Source organism: Mustela nivalis, assembly GCF_964662115.1.
Source record: "Mustela nivalis genome assembly, chromosome: 3".
NCBI lineage: Eukaryota > Metazoa > Chordata > Mammalia > Carnivora > Mustelidae > Mustela > Mustela nivalis.
In genome coordinates, this window is record NC_139022.1 from 152811004 (window position 1) to 152835038 (window position 24035).

General features: G+C 39.6%; 1 protein-coding gene and 1 long non-coding RNA gene across 9 annotated transcripts in view; one reads left to right on the plus strand and one right to left on the minus strand.

The window, feature by feature from the left end:
• LOC309861390 overlaps nt 1–11086 on the plus strand; it is a 51754-nt gene extending 40668 nt beyond the window's left edge. For 4 of the 5 annotated variants that reach the window (XR_014309922.1, XR_014309924.1, XR_014309925.1 and 1 more), the window contains one exon: nt 7692–9057. This is a non-coding gene — a long non-coding RNA (uncharacterized lncRNA). Of the gene's footprint in view, nt 1–7691; nt 9058–9909 lie in introns of those variants that run through there. The other variant, XR_014309923.1, reaches the window with a different exon arrangement.
• Nucleotides 1–24035, minus strand: part of SPEF2 (sperm flagellar 2) — a 167883-nt gene that overhangs the window by 32539 nt on the left and 111309 nt on the right. For all 4 annotated transcript variants that reach the window (XM_082724239.1, XM_082724237.1, XM_082724238.1 and 1 more), the window contains 6 exons: nt 21439–21590; nt 16626–16806; nt 9810–9957; nt 7593–7721; nt 6392–6530; nt 3333–3562 (listed from right to left, as the gene is read on the minus strand). In XM_082724239.1, the coding sequence (XP_082580365.1) occupies nt 3333–3562; nt 6392–6530; nt 7593–7721; nt 9810–9957; nt 16626–16806; nt 21439–21590 (979 nt within the window). The remainder of the gene's footprint in view (nt 1–3332; nt 3563–6391; nt 6531–7592; nt 7722–9809; nt 9958–16625; nt 16807–21438; nt 21591–24035) is intronic.

A 24035-nucleotide genomic window follows, 5' to 3' on the forward strand; every position in this document is an offset into this window, starting at 1 on the left:
TTACACTGGCAAATATGAAATAGTTCATGGAAATTGCTCATATTTCTTAATATATAAATATACATTCTTAAAAATAACAGCAGTTTCAAGTTCAAGGAAGATGTTCTGTAGGATCACACATTTAGAAATATGCCACATTCAACCAGTTGCTCCATACTTTCAAAACTGATTACTTCAACTGAGCTTGTCTTTTCAAAATTATACAGTTCTGAGGTAAATACAGTGGAAGATGCCAAAGAAGATTATTTTCCAGTTCTCAGAAGGAATATGATAAAAGAATTCATTTAAAAGATGGATGGCTGTGTATCATTTAAGGCAGTGGACAACAGGAAGAAAGAGTGAGCAAGAAAGACTAAAGTCAGAGGATGTCTTGGGAGCTAAGGGAGTCAGGGAGAAAGGGTGAGTGGTGATTATTGGACTTCCTCGGGGAGGGGCAATGTCTGCATTTGCAACCTGACTTCAAAGAAAACATCAGAGAACTGTGATTCTGGGAGCGAGAAAATGGAATGATAATGATAATTATTTTGCCTTCCTTCTACAACATTAGCAAGAATAAGAACAGTGAACATTCTTTTTATTGATAGACTACCTGATACTGTGCTATGGTTTTACACGTACTTAAAAAGCAATGAATATGTGTGTGTGTGCATGTGTGCTTGTGTTCAATAGCATAACTGAGCTAATAATAAAGAATTTAACCTGATTGCTCATAGCCCATAAGTCATTTTGAACCCTCAAGACCCCCCACTCTCACAGTATTGTATAGCCTTGTAAACCTTGTAGTAATTACAATGGTTATTCTTGAATCTGGGATAATTCTCCAGCTTGGATGGATGGTGGTGGTTCCTCAGAGAAGGCCTCCTCGTCTGTTTGCCTGAGGTTCTTAGGGTTGGGGAAGAAGCAGCAAAGCAGCATCCTGACATTTCCCAGAACATCCACACCCATGCATCTAATCTGCATGCTGGCCAGGGGCTGTTCCTCCAACTTGAAATATCCCCTATATCCCTGCAATCAATCCCTCTTCTTCCAGTTCCTTCCTCCAAGGTAGTATCCCCTCAAACCTTCCCTGAGCCCTGACCGACCTCACTGTGCACTGATCCTCTTTTGCTCTGCATTCTTGAGCACTTTTATAAAGTTCATATGCTCTTCCAGAAAGAAATTAAATAGAAGTTTATATTTTCTTCTTCCTTGCTTGCCTTTTCAAATTACACTCTAAGTCCCTTGGGCAAGTGGTTTTCCTATTGCATCTACTTTTTCAAAAATATATAATTATCTGCCTCCTTTCTTCCCCCCTTCCTTCCTCTTTCCACCACACTTTGTAAGCTGTTGCACTCATTCTACCATATTCAGATAACAGACAAATGTATCAGTTGACATGCTTTAGTCCCAAGGGTTTGTAAGGTTAATCTTCTAAGACATGTGTCTGCCAACTTACAGCTGCTATTTGTTGTTTTTAAACTTTTAGTTGAAATGGAGGCTCTGGTTTTGAGGTTGAATCCAAGAATGTATTATGGTTTTAGTCATGAATACCAAGGTCCCTTCTATTTATTTATTTATTTTAAAAAATTTTATTTATTTATTTGACAGACAGAGATCACAAGTAGGCAGAGAGGCAGGCAGAGAGAGAGAGAGGGAAGCAGGCCCCCTGCTGAGCAGAGAGCCTGATACGGGACTTGATCCCAGGACCCTGAGATCATGACCTGAGCCAAAGGCAGTGGCTTAATCCACTGAGCCACCCAGGCACCCCCAAGGTCCCTTTTAAAAGGGATTATGAGTGGTTAATAATTTTCAAAATCCACTTCCACCTACTCAAATGCCCCCAAATGCTTTTAGTTTTGACCGGCTACTTGGATGATTTCCTTCTCATCACCCTAGTGTAGGATTAAATCAAAGTGTATTTCATATTCAGAATCTTTATATATGTTATCTTTTTGTTTTAAACATAAAAATTAGTGTAGATATAATGAAGAGCAAAAGCAACTCTCGAGAAGGAAATATGTAATAAGAGGGCCTTGTGAACCCCACACCGCGGGGAAGAGAATCGAATCTGCCTGTCGGATGGAAGGGATTTTATGGGCTGGCTTTATAAAACTGCCATTTTTTGATGCCTGCTGATGGCTGCATTTCCTTCCTGCCCAAATACCACCAGCCGGAGCTGGTATCCATCAACAGTTGTCATGTGTGCCTTTATGTACTGGAGGTGGAGTCCGCTCATGCCGGTTAGACGAGCTGACATGTGCCAGGGAAGGGGGTCCTCCAGAGGCCCATGGTTACACCTTGTTTCATCTGCTGGGCTTAGCCAGGAGATGTTCCGATTTAGAATTAAGGAATGCCCTTCTGACTAATGAGATTCAATGGAAATTTATAGAAATACTTGACTTAAAAAAAAAAAAAAAAGCAAGTGAGTATATTCACCATGAAAGTGGAATTGTGTTAGTGCTAGATTAAAGTCAGTTGGCTATTCTCTAGGGAAAAGTAATGATTTTCCAATACATGGATGTTGGGAGAGAAAATAAACCTGATTATGAAAGGTGACTTAGTTCAGTGAGAAGGGGCAAGAGCTTTGAATCTAAAGAGGCCTGAATGACATATGACCATATGTAAAAACTGCTCTGTGACTCAGTGTCCAGACCAATAAAATGGAGATGAGATGATAGTTCTATAAGATCTGTCTGAATTACTTGTGCTATCAATTGATGGAATTCATTGAAGAATATCTGGAAGTAGAAAGAGAATGAATTTTTAAAGAAAGCACTTGCACATGTTACAGAATCATAATGATAACATGTGGAGGAAATAAAGAATTCATGTACATAAAATATTATGTGCACATACATGTGAACACCTTCATCAGTTAAGCAGATATTTTGTTGACAGGTTCCCTAGTTCTATTCTTAGTCGTGAAGCATTGAGGGAAAAGGGAAGTTCTCTACTCCCTGGTCTTCTTCCACAGACTAGTAGGGGAGACAGAAACACAAACTCATCGTCTCGGTCAAACCCTAGACTGGACATATGTCCAAATGCTGTCTCTCTCAACTGCCAGAGTCAGACCCAAGTTTACCAACTTTTTGGCCAGGGACAGGGACGGGCTGAAGAGGAGAATTACCAGGAATGAAGACCACCACACTGCCAAAGGATCAGTCACGTTTCCTCCTATTTGTTTCACTCAGATCTATGTTGTATGAAGCAGATGTGTGAGAAACTAGAGCAGAGTGAGGGCTCATTTTGGTGACATGCAACCCAGGGGAGCTGATTTTACTTGTGAGCAAGTGACTGCTACCCTAATAGTCTTAAATTTTTTTGTGCCTTTTCATGATAATTATTTTTCCTACCTTTAGGTGCGATATCTAAGAACTGATCTCGAAGACTATCAAGCTGTTCGATGGTCAGGGTGCCATTTTCTTCCTTTTCCACAGGTGGGGGGCGCACTGGGGGAGGAGGGTCTGGAAAGACTTTCACATCGCCATTAATGAAGAAATCTTCTTGGCTTAAATAGAGTTCATTCTGAATTTTTTTAGATGTTTCAATGTGATAGCGAGCCACCTCGGTTAATTTTTCCACACTGAAAATGGAAAAATGCGAAGGGTTATCTCCACTAAATGCTACTGGATTAACAGTGTTTGCTTACTAGACATATACAAAGAGTCTACACATTGTATAGCTAAAGTAGACAACTCAATCTGCATGTTTCCAAATTCCAATTCTCTTCAAACCCACTTTGTGAAAAGACAGAGTATAATTAAATAAGTGTAGATTGGAAATAAGTATTTGCTCACTATAAAGCTCATGGTCACATACGTATACAAAGCTGAACAAAAAGGGACTTCATCAAATATGGTTTTATTAGTAATAGAACATATTTTACTGTGTAAGTACGATTGTGTCAAGAGATATATTTCATTCTAGGTATTCACCAGAATAAAGTTATATGGCAGAAGAATCTGTAAAATTCAACTGTTAGATTGACACATTTATTTGGAATCAGGAAAAGTTATTAAGTTTATCAAATTTGATAATGGATTTCTGGAAGAGTGACTTTTCTCTAACTTTGACTGGAGGAGTTTGATGTTATTTAAGACACAAAGTCAGAATGGACTCTCATAATATAAACACATTTAAATTGCTTTCTATTTTTACAAGCAATAATTCCTAGTTAAATCATGTAGTATAAGCAATAATAGGTGCAGTGGAAAGAACCCTGGAAGCTGCGCTCCCATTCCAGAACACTCCACAGCCATAGGTCCTTGGGAACTTAAATTTAAGCTCCCTGAATTTCCTTATCTTTGCATGAAGCCAGTAACGTGTAACTCCATACCTTATAATTATTAATATGAAATCACACAGAGCATGGATTTAACCTACACTGGGAATTATAGTTATGGCCCTAATTAAAGGGCCATTTCAAAAGCTAGAGAAGTTTTATACATGAATAAATATGATATTACTGTATTACAGGAAGGACTGTGTATCTAGTTTGCAATAAAGTTAGGACATGAAGGAAAAATCCATTTTTAATCTACTTTTATGTAACTGAGGAACACCGAAATATATTATAGACTGAAAATTTTTAAAAATAGTATTGGTTGCTTTCTTTGAAAAGACAACCCTAGAATTCAACTCCAGCATGCTATACTAGCAAGTGCCCACATAGTGCGTATTATCTAATTCGTTTGTGCCTCGTGGTGTGTGTGCACTGGGGTGTGTAGGAGAAAGGGAATGGATAGCAATTAAGTTTTGCTCCCTTGAGTGAGGAAGGCCTCCCACTGCCCACCAAGACTGAGCCACAACCAGGATCTCAAAATGGGTGTGCTCCACCTAGTGGAGGTTACCAGGAACGGAAGAGATTTAAAAATGCCAAGGGAAGGGAGGCGGGGGGGGGGGGGGGGGGGGGGGGGGGAGGTTGGGGGAACCGGGTGGTGGGTATTGGAGAGGGCACGTATTGCATGGAGCACTGGGTGTGATGCAAAAACAATGAATACTGTTACGCTGAAAATACATTTTAAAAAAATTTTTAAAAAATGCCAAGGGAACGGAAAGCAAGATTTGGAGTTCTGAGGGATCTGGTAGCTCTCTCTATATTTTCCCTTTATCACCAGAGAATTTGTACAATAACCAAAGCAGAAAGCATGCCTGAATAGTCCTGGTTTTAACTTCTTGCGGTCACATTCAGGGGTCAGATATATACACAGAATATAAATCTGAGAAATTGGAGTACATCTGATAAAAAATATAAGAAGCATTTACTCTTGAGGGTCACGTGACTGGGAGTTGCGAATGCTATGAATTAAGAAAATACATTTTCATTTGTAAGTGGCAGGCAGAGAACAGAACTGAACATCACTGCTCTGTGACGCTAACGAGTAACAGACTTGGCTACCCAGTAGTAAAATTATTTTAAGCCTACTGCAGTAAGGTTACCAGGCTGAGGGGTGTGTGTGTGTGTATGTGTGTGTGTGTGTGTGTGTGTGTGTTAGTTATTATATAGCACAACAGATATTAAAAAAACTAGGATGAAGATTTTACAACAGAACTTTCATTATGAGACAAGGATTATAGAAAACAAACCATAACAACTATTTTCCAGACAATAGTTATTTCTGAGAATACTTGCCATTTGTATTCTATGTAGGTAGCAACTTCTAAATTTCCAGCCAATGTTTATTCCAAACTGTAGTGTTCCCAGAATCTAGATCTAATAGAAACCTCTGAAATAGCCTGGTTGCTGTGTTTCCTTTTATAAATGAAGCCATGGGGCCCCGAGCAATTAGGCATGGTGTTCATCTGTGGACAATGAGGGAATTCCCATCTCTTGGAACATCATGTCTCCTGATTCTCACTTGAGGGCTGTTTCTGCTTTGCTGAGCTGCTTTTTAGGGGAGAATTAAGAGAATGAGACTCTCTGCCCCTCACTAGAGATGAGAAGTCTGAAAAACCTTTGGAACCGAAGAGCAAAGTGGAACTGGGTATTACCCTTACAAGGGAGTCAGCCTCACGGATAAAACATTGCAGTTGTTTTGGACTTGTAAGTCTCCCATTAATCCAGCCCTGACTAAAAATAAGTCTAACATTAGAAAGATATGAAACACAATCTTACTTCTGAAAAATATTTTGAAATTACCTATAAACATACCTTGTAAACTATGGTCCTCATCAAGCAGCCTAAAAACCAAACTCAGAAATGATGTGTAAAACTGGACATTGCAACAGGACAGTTTGACCCATGACTTAGTGTTTGAGAAGAACCAATACAAATGCATATGTGATTCCCTAAAAGGTCAAAATTTCTATTTGCAAATGTAATTTACAGTTGTAAATGCCTAAAAACCTGCTAATTTTGACCTCCAGGAATTAAGAAAAATATATGCCTTGGAAAAGCCATGGGGTACATTACCTGGCCATTTCATTCAAGTACCTCTCACCAAGCCACTTTTCCAATAGTTTATATACATCGACCACCTTTGTTACTAAATCTTCAAGGAAAGCCAATGCTTTGGTCTTTATCAGTTCAAGCCGGAACTGTGTGGCTATCTCTATTTAAAAAGAAAATAAAGGATTATATATACATGCATTTTCTCACCAGCTGAATTCAATTTTAAACCAATCATGCTTCAGTTTGTGAAGATGTAAGTGCACATTTAATATATGAGTATAGGTAATAATTAATCTATGTCACTGAGAAAAAAATGGGTAATGCATGGTAGGGTCATTTGACAATTTATTTAAGCCAAAACTATTATAAACTGAGCTTTACATTTATTACACTTTTCAGCATTATGTTCTTTGATAAATTGGAGTGGGAAAGAACAAATAGATAATCTCTGAATTTCAAAAGGGGGAAGATACAAAGTCTCTTAATATTTCCCTACTTAAAGAAGGTCAGGATGGCAACACCATTGTATTTTCTTAGCACTGGCCAAACTAGGGTAAATTCTCTGTATTCCAGGGCCTGTTGCTGCCCATGGCACCCCCTAAGGTTTGTGGATTTTAGTTCTGAAATAGATTTCCCATGTTTCTTCGCTGCTTCCTCCACTGCCACTGGCTTCATTTGCTCATTTTCCCGATTTTTTTCAACGTCCATTTTCAGTTGCATTCTAAGACAAGTGGAAGGGCCAGGAGGATATATCTTATAAAATCACTGCTACCTATAGAAAAGGAAGCTCTTGAACATTATGGATCCAGGACTGGCTCTTCTAGGGCCTCTGTTACCAAGAACTCACATTCAGGGACTGTTAGCCTTCCATTGGGATTTATTTTCCTAAGGAGAGGCCTCAATTATTCTTCACATAGAAAACCACCCCTGTAAAACCACACAGACTCTGACATATTCTTTTTGTGTCTATTCTCTGAGATTGTTAATTATTGCTGGTGTTCTCCTAGCCCCCTCCCAAATTTTTCTTTCTGAGATCTCAGCACACAGTTATAGGACGGCTGAATCTAGCCCTCATGTGGTCCTATGAAAACAACCAATGAAATGCTGTACTTTTCAATCCCTTTGTTCTGTTGTTCGACACAACTTGAGCCATTCAAAAGCTATTTTCCTACTGGTCTGTTTTCCACTGAAAAGAATCATCTCAGTTCTTTCCAAATGCTACCTTCAAATTGCAGAGCTGCGAGGTGTTCTTCCTTGATTTTGAGCATCAGTTCTTTTCTCTTTTCCATTTGGGCAATCTCCTCTGCTGTCACCGTCACAGGTGTGACTTCTGCCATCGGTGGTGATTTGCCTGAAAGCACAGTGGAACTTGGGGAGGAGCGAGCCAGCATGCAAGAGGACGCACAGCTCCTTGGACAAAAATGTCGACCAAGCAACACGTGCGGGTCTACCGCAAACCTCTTGGGATTTGGAAAGGACCGACCCTAGTCCTGATTGTGAGTGGGAAGTATGGATCTTTCCTTGAAAATTCTCCAGGTGTTATCTAGGCTAGACACATGTGAAAATGCCCCTTTTGTGTAGCATCATGGGAAAGTGAGGTGTGCAGGGAGGGCAGACACAGTTACAGACTCCAAGGAAGGTGCAGTGCAGAGATTGGCGATGGAAGTCAGCAAACTGCAACACAGCACGGAGGCCATTAGCCAGCTGCGGAAGTACTATTCCATCAGAGGTACTAGTGTTAGCCAAATGCGTCCCAGATCCTCATCAAGAAAAGACCAGCTGACAACATCCATACGATGGCTGAAATGCGGCTCACAGTCAAGAATCTGTAATCTACTTAACAATCTTTTCAGTAGTACTTAACTGGAAGTACTTCCATGATTATATAAGAGAATTAGAAAATAAGAATTTGTCAGCATTTATCTGACAATCTATCCTTGAGAAATGGCAGTGTGATGCTAGCTGCAGGCTCCCTTTACGTAGTTCTACTTAGTGCAATAAATCTGTCTTGAAGGTCTGACCACAAGGGGTTCAAGTCATGTGAAGAAGACATAACTGTAAATAAAGAAACTGTAATAAAATGTCGTTGCAGGGCGCCTGGGTCGCTCAGTGGGTTTGGCTTCTGCCTTCAGCTCAGGTCATGATCTCAGGGTCCTGGGATCGAGCCCTACTTTGGACTCTGCTCAGCGGGGAACCTGCTTCCTCCTCAATCTCTGCCTGCCTCTCTGCCTGCTTGTGATCTTTCTCTGTCTCTCTGTCAAATAAAGAGATAAAATCCTTAAAAAAAATGTAGTTGCAACAGTAGATGTATAAATTACAGGTGAAAGGGCGCTTAATCTCATTCAATTTCTGTTTTATCATCTGTGAAATTAAGGGACTAGACTCAACCATTTATCCAATAAAAGTACATTGAAGCATGTCCTCCAAATGCTGCTCATGTCCTGCAATTTTACCATCTGAGATGGACTAAGTGGTGTGTTTTTCCTTGTGGTGCTCTTCTTCTCTTGGCTTCAAGTGCCACCCCTCAACCCCAGGCATGCCCACATCCTCAACTCCTCCTCTTACTCCTCCTCAGGGCTGTTTAAATGTACTCCCGCTGGGAAGTGTTTCCCCACTCCTCAGAAGGACTGAGGTGACCTTGCGCTCAAGGTCGCCTGCACCTTCCCACTAAAGAGCAATGATGGATCAAATGTCTGTCTCTGGGGCTAGACTGAGTTCCCATCAGGGTAGGGACTGGGTTTTTGTTTTCGTTCTTAATGTTCACCATCATGTCCTTAGCCCCCATCATGGCACGCTTCTCTTCTAGTGGGTGCCTAACAAGTGTCCCGTGAGCAACTGCCTAGTGAAGTGACTTCTGCCCCCGTGCTTCTGTCTCTTCCTCTCTTGCCTCAACTCACCTTAAATATGTACAAGTGAAGACATTCAGAGGGGGCATAATGTTTGTGCCAGAGTTAATCCCAAGGCTGACAGGAGGTCTGTGTCAGCCTGAGTTTTCTCTTACCTTTGCTTTTTCCTGAGGCCTCTGAGGCAGAGATAGGCAGGAGGCCTCCAGAAGAGTGGAACTTGCTTGAATTAAACCAGAAACCTGAATTCAACCTGAAACTTATATACATATAATCGCTTTTCACCCAACTTCTTCTCAGTTAATATAACCCCTTTTGGGTACACTTTTCAGATTACACAGTACCATCTGGAGTTCTTCCAGCATGTTCCAAACTGTCCTTAAGGGTTATTTTACCTTGGATACGCTCAGCTATTTGGATAAACAAGTTAGGTGAGACTGGTTGGAACCCAGTACGATTAGCCGGCGAACACCCCCGGAGCCTGGGTCTCAGAACCAAACCAAACCAACAGTAGCTTAACGTGACTGCTTAGACGTTTGTGTTCTACCCAGGACAGTTAAAGCATCTGCACTTTTGGATGCCAAAGCCTTCACTACCTTTTGCTTTTTTGTCTGCTTTTTTCTTCTTGGGTGGTTCCTTTTTGACTTTTTTATTTGTACCCATCTGAGGAGATTTTTCTTTCGTGTCCGCTGGCAGGTTTTCCTTTTCTTCTTCCATGAGCCTCTGATGAATTTCAGCAGCCACCTGGTCGGATACAAGCAAGATTTTGATGAATGCGACACTTAAATATGAGAGCCATGTGGATTTAGTAATCGCCCAGTTGAGCTGAAGCCCCATTCTCTTGTAAACAACCATGCCATGTACTCAGTCTTTACGGAAGACACTCTTCAGTGTTTTACTGATATGGAAACCTGGCCCGGGCTCCAAGAAGTGGCTTTCCTCCTGTGTGTGTGTATTGCTCACTTTCTCCAGGACTGCCTGCAGTTCAGTCTTACGTTTCCTCATTGACACCTCCACATTCTGGCAGCTCCATAATGATGCTTTTAAAAAGCTTTCTTTTTAATCTCAGACTCTATGGATTTAACACTCACCATTCTTCCAGGGCATTCCCCCATACCAGTGTTTCTCACATCATCATCATCATCATTAAACACTGCTCCACAGAGTTTTAAAGACAGTTTTTCCTAATAGTGCCCTTCCATGAAGTTTTAATACCGCAGAATTGCATCTGTCCACATATTTTACCTGTAACTGTGCTTTATACATAATATGGGTAAGACTTTCTCCTGCTCCCCAACCAAGTTTTGGGATTGCATGCCCTGTATAATTTGGGCTCATCGACTCTTGCGTTCTGGGCTTCCATTCTCCTCTAACACTAGACATCATCCCAGAAAGCGCAGGGCTCATGAGGATGACCTGTCAGCTTCCTCTATTCAGGGCACTTGCAGCTTCCTGCCATCTCAGCTACCCCCTCCTTTCAGTCGCGTGAGTGGAGTGCCTTGGTGTGAGAGATGAGTTTCCGGGCCTCCTCATCGTAGCTGAAGAAGGAGTAGGGTGCGGTGCGGTTGCGACCCCTCCATCCCTCCTCCAGAGTTCTGTGCTTCAGGAAGCAGAAAAAAATTGTCTTGAGGCTGCTGCAACTGGGGCCGTGCATTTCAAAGGCCAGACCTTTTGAAATAAGGCCAGCTGCCCCTGGAGAGGTGAAGAGCAGTTGAGGGTGTAGCCCCCAGAAATGAGAACTGAGAAAAGATTCCCAAAAGGGAGAAAGAAAACCTGCCAAACCCAGAGGAGGGAGGAGAAACATATGTTTAAAAACCTTAAATCTCAATAAAGCAACTGGTAAAGAAATGGGGTGGGGGGTCATTTACTAAAGTACCTACTATGTCCAAGCCTGGTGTTATTTCTAGGGAGGAATGGGTGAGGGGCTCAGAGGAGAAAAAGGAAGTTGAATGAAGGTGAGTAGAAAGATGAATAAGTCATAAGCTCTCCTCTCCCCTGGCGAGATACACCAGCCAATTCCCGCTTGCCCCTAGTTCCTGCACACTTCAGACCCCTGGGCTCAGCATGTAGCTGTCCCCAAATGTTCTATGAATGTAAAATGTTGTTCCACCCTCCAAATGGGCTTCAAGCAGCTTTTAGCACCTGCTATGCTCATGGGGATGCCCAGGAAATGATTATTAATAGATGGAATTTCTTTTTAAATGATCTTATTCCACGGAACTTACCCACAGCTTCTTTAAGATCAGTGGAACTTTGGAGAAATACAGAAAGATTTCAGAGAACAAGCCAGTTTTGTGTGAGTGTATGTATGTGGTTTTAATCAGATGCCCTTAAGCCATAAAAATGGATTTCATAATATCTGCTGTGCTTTAAAATTCTTGGTAAAGCTGAAAGCAGACTTGTTAATCTCCCCCCAAATTGCAAGCAATTCAGTTTTGAATCTGTTTTTGCAAAGCACAGTAAGTTAGCAATTCCCTTTAAAATTGGATTTTTCTCCTTTATAAACAACTTTGTGGTGGTGGTGGTGGTGGTGATGATGATAATTATCATCATCTGCATTTTTTTGGTCCACTTCCCTCAAAGACCTCTGAGCCTCTTTCAAAATTTAACATAATTCACAATACATTCAGCAATCTACCTGTAAGTCTAAAGAAACTCTAGAAATAATGTCTTGACATTGTGGGCGTTAGCTATGACTTGTTTCTTTGAAATCATTGCATACCTGTTAATTAGAAGAAAGTTTTTCTAAAAGTTAACATTGCACACTAAACGAGTAGCTGTTGGTGGGACTGCTGTGTAGGAAAAGGCCCGCATTAAAACTCTCTGCTTTCAGTTGCTCTCATCCCTGCTGGTACTGTTTGTCCCTACAGTCGTTTGCCCAGGTATGTCTGTCTCACTGGAAGCTTAAAATTCCCTTTAAGGCCATGTGATATCAAGGTCATAAACGTCTGTGAGAGACATAAAAGCAGGATTCAAATATAATTATTAGGAATACTAATTAGATTAGTACTAACTAAACTTTTCTCCCTTATTTCTATGTGGTTTTTATTTATTTTATTTTTTTTAAGATTTTATTTATTTATTTAAGGGAGAGGGAGAGAGAACAAGCAGTGGGGAGAAGGAGAAGCAGGGAGCCTGATGCGGGGCTCGATCCCAGGACCCTGAGATCATGATCTGAGCCCAAGGCAGACGCTTAACAGACTGAGCCACCCAGGCAACCCTCTATGTGGTTTTTAAAGTCCACAAGGAAAATAGTACAATTGTTAATAAATTTTAACATCATGATCTATTATATTTACAATTTCCAAGACACATCGGCATACATTATTTCATTAGATCTTCCAACCATTCATGAGAGGAAAGGTATGTGGAATGTCTCCCATGTTACAGATAAGGAATTGAAGACTGGAAGAGGTTATTTCCACAAAATCATACAACTAAACCCAGAGTGGTAGCCAGTGCTCTTTTTGCTATGTGCTGCTCTTTCCAATAATGTAATATTCTACGATGTCATCTCCCCTAGGAAATTCTAATCAGATTTGTAAGAGTTGTAAATTACTTTATGTAGCTCCATAAGAATAATAATTCCTTTTTTTTTCCTCCTCAAACTCCTAGCTCTGGTTTCCCATTCTCTGGTGCTTGGTAGTTGTAATCAAACTCATCACCATTGTCATTGGCATCATCATCAGTAGTAACCTCAGCATCTTCAGTACAGCAGCAGTCCCATGTCAGACTGTGCTGAGGGCTTAGTATCATATTAGATGTGGGTATGTTGCCAGGTATAGGGTGTATAAAAAGTCTTAGAATCCAGTGTTCAGTGTTTAGGAAAATAGTGAGATAAACATTACAATTACTATTTTAGGAAAATAGTGAGATAAACATTACAATCACCTAGAATCTTCCTAGATAGGAAGAGCTGGATGCTTGGGAAGATAATACTGTGACAGGGATTGGAAGAGCACATGATCAGAGAAGACAAGAGGTTCAAACAGCAACCAACAACTCAGGAAGCAAAGCAGGAACTAGCTCTGAAGACTTTCAGAAAGCATATAGTTTAATCAAATAGAAGGAAGGAAGAACATATTTTAGGAGAGAAAGATGACATTGGCCAAGGCATGAAAATTGTTAATGCTGATTAAATATATAGGAACCAGTATTTAGTTACTTTATGAGAAGGCTTCATGAGTTGGTACTAGCATGATGGGGAGCTCTGAGCCTCTGGGTCAAGGGTTTAGGATTCCATGGTGGCTACTGGAAGCCATCACACTACCTCATTTTCCTCTCTGGTTAAGAACAGAAGATGATTTCTGTGTTCTTATAAGCATCACATATTTTTTTAATAAAATAAATCAATCTCTTTCCTTTAACTGGATCATTTTGCCTTATAAAGTAGCTATCGATACATTTGGGGTCTATATCTATCGTCTTACTAGGTGCTTTCTATTTGTATTCTTTGTCCTAAATCTTTTTCTGTCCTCCTTTCTTTTCTTATTTTGGACTTAATATTTTAAATTTATTCATTTTTCACTACACACTAATTCACTTAATGGTTACTTTAGAGATAACACCATGAATTACTGACTAAATAATATTTAGAATTTGTTAAGTTAACAATTTATGGTGTAACCTGTAGTAACCAGTAAAAGAACATAATATAATGCACTACTTCTAAAAGTAAGTAGGAGTGAAAAAGCAAACGGGAAAAGATACAGAAAGGATAAAAATAAAACAGTGAACAAAGATATAATGTGTAAACAATATTTAAAACCATAATTTCTAAAAAAAAAACCCATTATAGATAAGGAAGATTACCTCCTCGTAAGAAAAGTTTTAGTTCACCAGGCCCAGATGGCCTCTTAGATAAGGCTACTGAACACTTCAAGAGGGAATAATTCCAACTTCCTCAAACTCTTCTAAAGAATAAAAAGAAAGGAAACATATCCTGACTTGATTTATGAGGCTAGTTTCACATGAATGCTAAAAGTTGACAAGGACAGTATGAGAAAGACAAATTATAGGATTTTCTCACTCATGAACAGATTCAAAAACCCTAAGTAAATTATTAGGAAAACCAATCCAGCAATATGTAACAAGTATGATGTTTCATTATAATGTTGGGCTTATTCCAGGGATGTGATTTAAGTTTAATATTAGAAAATTGACCAATACGGTATTTTGCTATTGATAGAAAACAGAAAGAAAATCATTTGGCAATCTCAATAGATGCATGAAAATTTTTTGTTAATATATTTATGAAAAAACCCTCACAGTAAGTTAGAAATGTAAAGAAACTTCCATAATCTGATAAATAGCATCGAAAAAAATCTACAGCCAACACTTTCGTAAATTTTGACAAGCTAACTTGAAAATTTATATGGAGAGGCAAAGAGCCAAGAAAAGCCAAAATGCATTGGACAGATGACAAGATAGGAAGATTTGCTCATCTGGATAACAAATGATATGATGTTATGTGGTTTTGGTACAAGGATGGAAAAATAGAGCAAAGCAACAGAACTAATTTATGATATGTGGTCACTTAATTTATGACAAAGATAATACTGCAGTGAATGGGAAAATCTGGTATTACTTATGCAAACTGAAGTATTATGTATAGTATCATCTACTGACATTGAAGATAGCAACCACTCTTAGCCATATATCCAAAGGCTGTGTGTGCATATGTGCATCAGTGGATAAGTACAAGAATGTTCATAGCAAGGATATCCATAATGGCACAAACTGGAAGCCCAAATGTGTATTAGTAGCAGACTAGTTCAATAAACTGTGATAAATTTATATAATGAAACAATGTATAACAACAAAAAGGAACGGACTACAGCTCCACTCAACAACATTGAATTAATCTCATAAATAACGTTGAGGAAAAGAAAACACAAAGAGAAAAAAAGTATGAGTCCATATATTTGAAATTCAAAAGCAAGCAAAGCTAAAGTGTACTGTTTAGAGGTATAATAGACTTAAAACTTATGAATATCAAGGGAACAGTTAGTCAAAAGGCAAGTGGAGGGTCCACATTGTAGGAATCCAGGGGATTGGAACTGGGGAGGGGCAAGGGCTGGGTAGGTGTGGACCTTTCCCATTTCTCCCACGTGCTGGTTCCACGAGTAACTTTAGGTGTGTTCAGCAAGCCCTGCAGTTCTACTTCATGTACTTTTCTTAGTTGTGTCAAAATCCCACTAAAATTTTTTATAGAAGAAGCAAGACAATGAAAGGCAACTACAATCACTTTTGAGAGGGAGAGATGAAAGAAGGAAGAAAAAAGGGAACAGAAGGAGAACACAAAGGGAGGAAAGAACACTACGGCTCTTGTGGGACGAACTAGAGAAAAAAACCATGGAGGTCGAGTGGCCAGAAAGGGACTTGGAAAACACCCAGTCAGAAGTGTCACCTCCTCCCTCTGAGACCCTGAGGTAAGCTCCTCTTCCACCTCTTCCATCTCTTCCACAAAGTTTTTTGGAAAGGTTTGGGTTTCTTTCGGTTTTGGGGAAACCCAAAGAGCACCTGGCACAGAATGAAAACAGAACCACCTTGGGCACTTAGGACTGGAGAGTGAGGGAACAGTGGTCCTCCAAGCTAAACCTTGTGTGCACCTTCTGTACAGGGGGAAGCTTCTCCTTACATTACAGTTATCTGTATGCTCTTCTCTTCTCTTTTGATTTGGTATGGGCACCTTAAACACAGGGACTATTGTTGTCGCTTGGCTTCCCAGTGAAGCTGAAAAGGACATGAACTTTGAATTCATATAGTCCTAGGTCAGATCTCCTTGTTGATACATGACCTGATAAGTGACCTTGGCAAAATTTTTTACCTTTCTGGATCCTCGTTTTCCTTGGTAGTGAGGATAATACTTACCCCATAGGTAGCTTATGCAAACTAGAGATCTACAGGCCAGATGTGTGTTTTTCTTAGCTCTGCAAAGTTTTATAAATTTAATTTCATTTCTAACATGCTAAAATCAGTAGGTTTCACATACAAATCTGAATTTCTGGCTTTTCCTGGAAAATTATAAAATCTGGCCATACTGGGCCTCATTCTTAAATGGTATTTGGTCTGGGAGATACAGCACATACCTCTTTAGGAGTGTAATTTCCACTAGGCCACAGCCTCCCTTATTGCATTATACTTGACCCATGTCATTGACTTTTCCCAAAGGACCCTTTTGGTCTCTGCACTTGGAGCCCAGCACAAAAAATAATCTAATGATTTTCTCCATTCTTGAGCTCGTATATTTGCTGACTGAATTGTTTTATTTCTTATTTCTTTCAGTAAACAAAATGAGACAAAAAAAAGTTCCTGAAGGTATAGCTTTATACAACATTGTGTAAATTTTCTATTCATAGCATATACCAAAGTTAGTGCTTAGTGAAAATGTAATAATGAGCACTGCTTACCATGTGAGATATTGCTAAAGAAGCCTGCTGCCAGGTGTCCATTAACAACTTCTCATCTGCTTCAAAGTTTGCCTCAACATTTTCCAGTGAGTAATCGATCTTGCCCTTCAGTATGGCCTTTGTTTTTGGTTTGGACATAGTTGAATCCGGGGATATGGATATTCGAGAAATTAGAGGAATTCTTTGAAAAAATAAAAAAAAATCCAACAAATAAAAAGGAAATATAAATATTTCATTTACCAGAATTTTATTTTTTGACAGGTTACTTTGGGAATTTTGTTACCTTGCTTTAACCTATACTTTCATAGTTGTCCTGGAAGAACTCTTCAAGTGAAGAAAAGATATAAAAGCTGTATTCAGGGGGTACCTGCGTGGCCCAGTCAGTTAAATGACTGATTTTTTTTATTTTGACTCAGATCATGATCTTAGGGCTGTGAGATTGAGGCCGTAGGGCTTCATGTTGGGAGTGGGGCCTGCTTTGATTAAGATTCTCTCTCTCTCTCTGCCTCTCCCCACACCCTCTCTTAAAAAAAAAAAAAAAGAAAAAAGACTGTATTCAAATTTTTTTTTTAAGATTTTATGTATTCATTTGACAGACAGAGATCACAAGCAGGCAGAGAGAGAGGGGGTGAGAGAGAGAAGCAGTCTCCCTGCTGAGCAGAGAGCCTGATGTGAAGCTCGATCCCAGGATCTTGAGACCATGACCTGAGCTGAAGGCAAAGGCTTAACCCACTGAGCCACCCAGGCATCCCTGTATTCAAATTTTTATAGTCTTATTAACAAGAGTAAACTAGAAGAAAATATTAACAAAACATAATTTTTAGGTTTAATTCTCATTGATAATGGGGAGGGAAATGAAACAACAGGAATCTTGAAGATATGCAATTTTGAAATGTGTCCAGGGCATCAACTTCTGACAAGGAACAAATCAATCATGAAAAATCAAATCAAATAAAACTGGGCACCACTCCTTTAAGATGACTAGCATTATTTGGCTTCCTGAAGTGGACAGTAAAAAAGCAGGATATGACAGATGTGAGGATTGCAAGGGGGAAGGATTCATGGAGGTCACAAGGTTTTGGTGGTGGGTGGGGGAAAAAATCCAACAGCCCTCCCCACTTAAGAGTAATGATGATGAAGCTTTCTCTTTGCTTTTTAAAGTGCTATGGGAACTCAGAGATGAGCTCTCCCTCTCCCTTCTTTCAGCCATATTGCTGCCCCTATGTAGAAATTTTAGAGCTGTCCCCGGAACATTCTATCCCTGAAGGACTCCCAATCTCAAATGCTAAGAGAAACAGAAAGAGATCCCCAAGGCAGAATGCTTATTATGATCCTTAGTAATCCAAAATGTAAATTGTCCCCCCACTAGGCTTGGGCTAGGCACCAAGCATGACTTCCCTGAAACTTGAGGAGAGTCAGGAGCCATGATAGTTATCAAGTATTTGGTCTGGCAGACTCAAGCTGCTGGGGAACAGAGTGGTGATCCAGAAAGCTGATTGTGAATTCCAGCAAACAAGTAGCTTGGTCTTGTTTTGAACACTAGATGTGGTTTCTTGAACTTGGCTCTTTAATTCTTATAGTACTTGGCATTCTGACAATGTACTGTGCCTACAGAGGCCATGTGCTGAGGTTCTTCTATGCAGTACATATCTTCCCACAGGCAAATTTACATTTTAATAATCAAGTAATGTCAAATGTCAGTCACTGAGACACTGAGATTCATGTGTCTAACAAGGTAAAGGTTGTATGATCATCTCCAAATGTTTAATACAGTATAACATGCATTTCCCAACACCTTACTTTGGAGGCATATCATTTAGAAATAAAATTTGGGGTTAGAATTCACTTACTGGAAAAAAAATCTGGTCTAGCTAGCTCTGTCACAATCAATATACATGAATTGGGGCATGACACTTGACTTCCTGAAGCTCCTTTCCTCAAATAATATAAATACACAATTGCTACTATCATTGCTTATTTTTAGTCACTGGCAATTATTAACCAATTATTTGTTACTATTATGCTGCTGCTGTTGCTGTTTTTATAGAAATAAAGTAGACAGCTATGTGGAAATGCTTAATAGTATGCTTGTTTCCCTTACACATTTTAAAGAGACTATGGTTGATTAGTTGATTGGTTGATACACTGATTGAGAGTTTCAGTAGGTACTTATAGCAGTGATTTGAGGTTGACAGTGGTACACAGTTGTTTTGCAGAAAATAAGAACTGGCTGTTCTTTCCCCTGTTTCATTCTGTTAACCAACTTTAATAGCTTCCCCAATATGCCTGACTTGCTATTTTGTGCTAAGAACAGAATGCACTGCTACTGTAGACATTGGAACTTGGCCTCTTTTAATGGCTCTGATGGTTCATATTGCCTTTGGAATTTTTTATTGTTTTCAATTTCGAAGTCCTTTTCCAGTAGCTTGCTGAGTTAAACATTTCTTTTGTATTTGTATCAAGAAGACGGTACTTTCCTTCTTGTGTTTTCTTGCTTACATATGGGCATTATGGGGACATTGTGAGACTACATGGAGGAAATCTAGAGTGAGAAAAAGTGGGTCTCAGATCTCATGTATAATCTTACTGTGTTCAGGTCATCTCAAATCCTTTTTGGTATAGGGAGAATAAAGCAAAGCAACAACATGCAATACTCACAGCTATAATACTCTGGAGTTTAAGAAACAAAACAAAGGATCATAGGGGAAGAGATGAAAAATTAAAACAAGATGAAATCAGAGAGGGAGACAAACCATAAGAGAGTTTTAATTATAGGAAACAAATTGAGGGTTGCTGGAGGGGAGAGGGGTAGAAGGACGGGGTAACTGGGTGATAGACATTATGGAGGGCACGTGATGTAATGAGCACTGGGTATTATATAAGACTGATGAATCACTGACCTCTACCTCTGAAACAAGTAATACATTCTATGTTAATTAATTGAATTTAAATTAAAAACTACTAAAAATATACAAATTATAAGAAGAAAAAATACTTCATGTAGGCTATTGTCATAATATGCATTAATAATAGTCATCAGTTATTGAGTGTTACTGAGACTAGATCTCAAGTCTTCTGATCCCCAGACATGATACTCAGTGCTTTAAGGATTTCATTTTCTGTTATATTCACAATCACCCTACTTTATAGATACTTCATAAATAAGAAAACCAAGGCTTAAGAGAAGTGGGGTGACTTTCCTTCCAGAATAAATTGTTCTAATTTATTCTCATACAATTAGTAAATAACATGCAGGATTGAAACCAGATCTATCTGTCTTCAAAACATAATCACAATATATGCATGTTTTGTGCCACTTGTGCTACCTGCATTGACTCGAGCACACTTGTACAATATACTTATACATATACTTGTACATATACTGCTTTCAATCTCCAATACATATTGCATATCTTTGGAGATTTAAACTTAATATTCAGCTTTTATATTATTTTTTAAATCTAACTTCTTTTTTTTTCTCTCTTCACAATTATTTTTCTCATGACCTCCTTGTCAGTCATGAGAAAATATTACTTTAACTCTTAATATTACTTTAACTCTTATTTAATTAATTAATTTAAAGATTTTTATTTATTTATTTGACAGACAGAGATCACAAGTAGGCAGAGAGGCAGGCAGAGAGAGAGAGGAGGAAGCAGGCTCCCCGTCGAGAAGAGAGCCCGATGTGGGGCTCGATCCCAGGACCCTGAGATCATGACCTGAGCCGAAGGCAGAGGCCTAAACCACTGAGCCACCCAGGCGCCCCTATTAATTTATTTTTAATTAACTTATACAATTTTAAGGATTTTGAGTTTTCCTTTTGTTATTTTGTTCTTACTTTTTGCTCTCTTAATGTTTTAGAGTTGGGATTACCACCACTCCAACTCCCTATTTCTTCTTTTTTATGTTTTTTAAACTTTTTTTTCTTTTTTGACAGAGATAGAGATGGGGAGAGAGGGAACACAAGTGAGGGCAGGCAGGGGAGTGGGAGAGGGAGAAGCAAGCTTCCCGCTGAGCAGGGAGTCCAATGAGGGGCTCAATCCCAGGATTCTGGGATCATGACCCTAGCCAAAGGCAAATCCTTAAAGACTGAGCCACCAGGCACCCTTCCTCCTCCCCATATCTTAAAGACATTTTTCTATCTGTTCATAGTTTCTCTGGGTTTGGGATCTTGCCCTTCTCCTGCCCTCACCCACTGGGTCTATAAAAGCAATTATTTACAAATATTTGTATTAGATGGAAGTGTTTGATTGAAAATATAATTATTTTCTTGCTCTGCTTGGAATTTGATGTAAAACTACTGACAAGTCTTTTACCTCATAAAGTTAAAATCACATATGACTGATGTTTACTATTTCTCAATTTCCTTACCTATAAAAGAAGACTCACAACCCTTTCCATTTTCACTTACATGACACTCACACACACATGCACATACAAATAAAAAGTGCTTGGGACCTTTCATAAAAGTGGTAGAGATTCATGATTCCTTGCTGAAAACTCTTGAGCCAACAGGTTTTCAGAATTCAAAATTTATATACTCTCTATATTCCCTAATATCGCCAGTAGAATCTTTTGGAAGTAGTTCATAATAAAACACAGTATACCTCAGCAGCAAAGTGAGTAAATAGTCACTATAATTTGGATAATAGTGCATATTAATCATCTTAAGTTGAAGTTAGAAAAGTTTCCATTTTGGAGTTTTTTTGCAGTTTGGATTTGCAGATTCAGGTTTTTACTAGTGGTATTCAACTTAAAATCATAAAGTTTTATGCCCAAACTAATTATAGTGCAACGCAATGGTCTGCCTTACCTAAGTTGGCTTTCCAAAATTTCTCTATTATCTAGTTGGACCAAGGGGACTCGAGTAAATCTTTTAATGTCGTCGATTGGGATTTTGCCTTCCATTCCCCTGTAATAATCTTGAAGGAGTCTCTTTGTATCTTGGAAACGATTTAGTTCTGCCTTTAATAGCAAATATGAATGTTAGTAAACAAGAAGGAACAAGCTGACCTTTACATATTTCTTGTATAAGTTCTGTAAGCACTATATTACATTTTTCAGTTGAAATGAATTTTCCGGAAATTATTAATCAGTGCAGAATGAGGTCCTTTGTTGTTCCATGTGGTGGGCCTTCAACTATCTGAACAATGCTGAAGGATTATAACAGAAGTCAGCACATGTGGGTGTTGTGAAGGTTTAATATAACGTACGTGAAAGTCCTTTGAGCAGTGTCTGGCATATGCGGAGGAAGGAGTAAGGAATTAGCAAAGAGCAGCTCTTATTTGCTGTCCCGTCCGTTATCTTCTTTCCTCCTCATTGGTTTTAGATGTGGATTCACTTCCAGGACAAGAACCTTCTATCTAGGTGTTATTCCCCAAAGAGGCATGTGCTGCTTGGACTAATAAGAAATGATTCACAAAAATGCTCTTGCACAAAAATTTCCTTCCCTTTGCCTTTACTACTGGATTTCAGCTATTCCCACTGGAAGCTTCTGACACATCTATTCCAACAGTCAATTTCTCCTTGCCCAATCCAGTGCCCCAGGAATGCTACCCAGTGTGGCTTAGTGCTGCTCGGCAGGCTCACTTTAATCCTTTGTACAACCCACACCTGGATCCCAGAGCTGGTAGTCAGTGAGGCTGCTCCTGGGTCTCAGCTTTCTGATGACTTTTCTGGCCTCCTGTGGTCCAGCCTGCCCCTATACCATGGGCTAGTCCCTGTGAAAGTTGGAAGTATCAGCAATAATTGTCATTGGTTGAGCAAGCCTTTATTGAACACCAACTGTGTGCTAGCTCGGATTGTCAGCTAAACATCCCGCTCTCCTGAAGTATCTCCTCATGTAAGTCAATTGGTTGAAGATGAAAAATATACCCTCTTCCATTCTCCACCCTCACTGCTATGCTCTTCGGAAAAAATACTCATGTAACACAGCTTGACTAACACAAGCTTACTATTCCCCTCAGCTTGGCTAAACTTTGGATAGTCTCCTACCTAACTCTAGGGTCCTGACTGCCCTTTTCTAATTTACTTTAGAAAAATTGTCATTATAAATCCTGGCTCTGTCCATTTAAATGTAAATCTAATTTTTTTTTTCCTAAAAAAATTTTTTTATGAGAAAGAGAGCATGGTTGGGGAGGGCAGAGGGATAGGGAGAAGCACACTCCCTCTGAGCAGGGAGCCCAGCAACACGGGGCTTGATCCCAGGATCCCAGGACCATCAGGCGCCCCTGAGATGTAATCTTTTTAAAAGCTTCTTGCGGGGGCGCCTGGGTGGCTCAGTGGGTTAAGCCGCTGCCTTCGGCTCAGGTCATGATCTCAGGGTCCTGGGATCAAGTCCCGCATCGGGCTCTCTGCTCGGCAGGGAGCCTGCTTCCCTCTCTCTCTCTCTGCCTGCCTCTCCATCTACTTGTGATTTCTCTCTGTCAAATAAATAAATAAAATCTTTAAAAAAAAAAAAAAAGCTTCTTGCCAGTTTTAGAACTCAAAACTGTCTTTCCTAAGTATCTGGGCACCATCCTTTTGAAAAGTAAGCATCATCACCTATCTGCCAGTTCCTCTAGAAGGGGAGGAGCCTAACTTGCTCCTTGAGAGTACCTTGCTCTCAGTGGTAAAACTAGGTGAAGACAGGAGAATGTTGGGTTTTTGTTGTTGTTTTTGTTTTTTTCCTTCAGGCAAAGCCAATCAACAAGCACAGATGGCTTCTGATGCTCACGACACCCCGGCTGTCAAACTCTAGTTCTTTTTCCTGCCAATGCTGGGTGGCCAGACCTGGTCTGTGCTTTCTTTCCCACTGTTGACAATAGTCTTGACTATTATTATCTGTTGACTAATAAGTCTTATCTCACCAACTGTAATTTTTATTTAATAGGCTACAAATATAAGTTAATGAGGTTGTTCTGGTGAATGGGTTTTTTTGTTTTTTTTTTTTTTTAATTTTGTTCTGTTTTGTTTTTTTTTCAATCCTGACATAAACTTATTTTCTGGAATCAAATGCCCGCTGATGTTAAACTAGCCCATGCTTTGTGGCAGAGCTGCTTTCCTGGGCCTCTGCTGGCCACTTTGGGTGTCCACTGTGAGAGGCTGACAGGGTAACAACCAGTATAGACAGCAACTCTCCTGCCCCTCCATAGTTCTAAGACATCTGGACACAAAACTGGTTGGTGGTTGTTTGGGATGCTGCCAGGTTTTTTGTTGTTGTTGTTGTTTGTTTGTTTGTTTTTGCTTTTTTTAAAGTAGCATGCCCAGCTTCATGGGGCTTTAATTCACAACCCAGAAATCAAGATCTGAGCTGAGGTCAAGAAATGGACGCTTAACCGACTAAGCCACCCAGGCACCCGGATGCTCCCAGTTCTAGTGATTGTTTGTTCCCGGGCCAAAAGATTTATTTCAGCTCACTTCCTCAGCAAG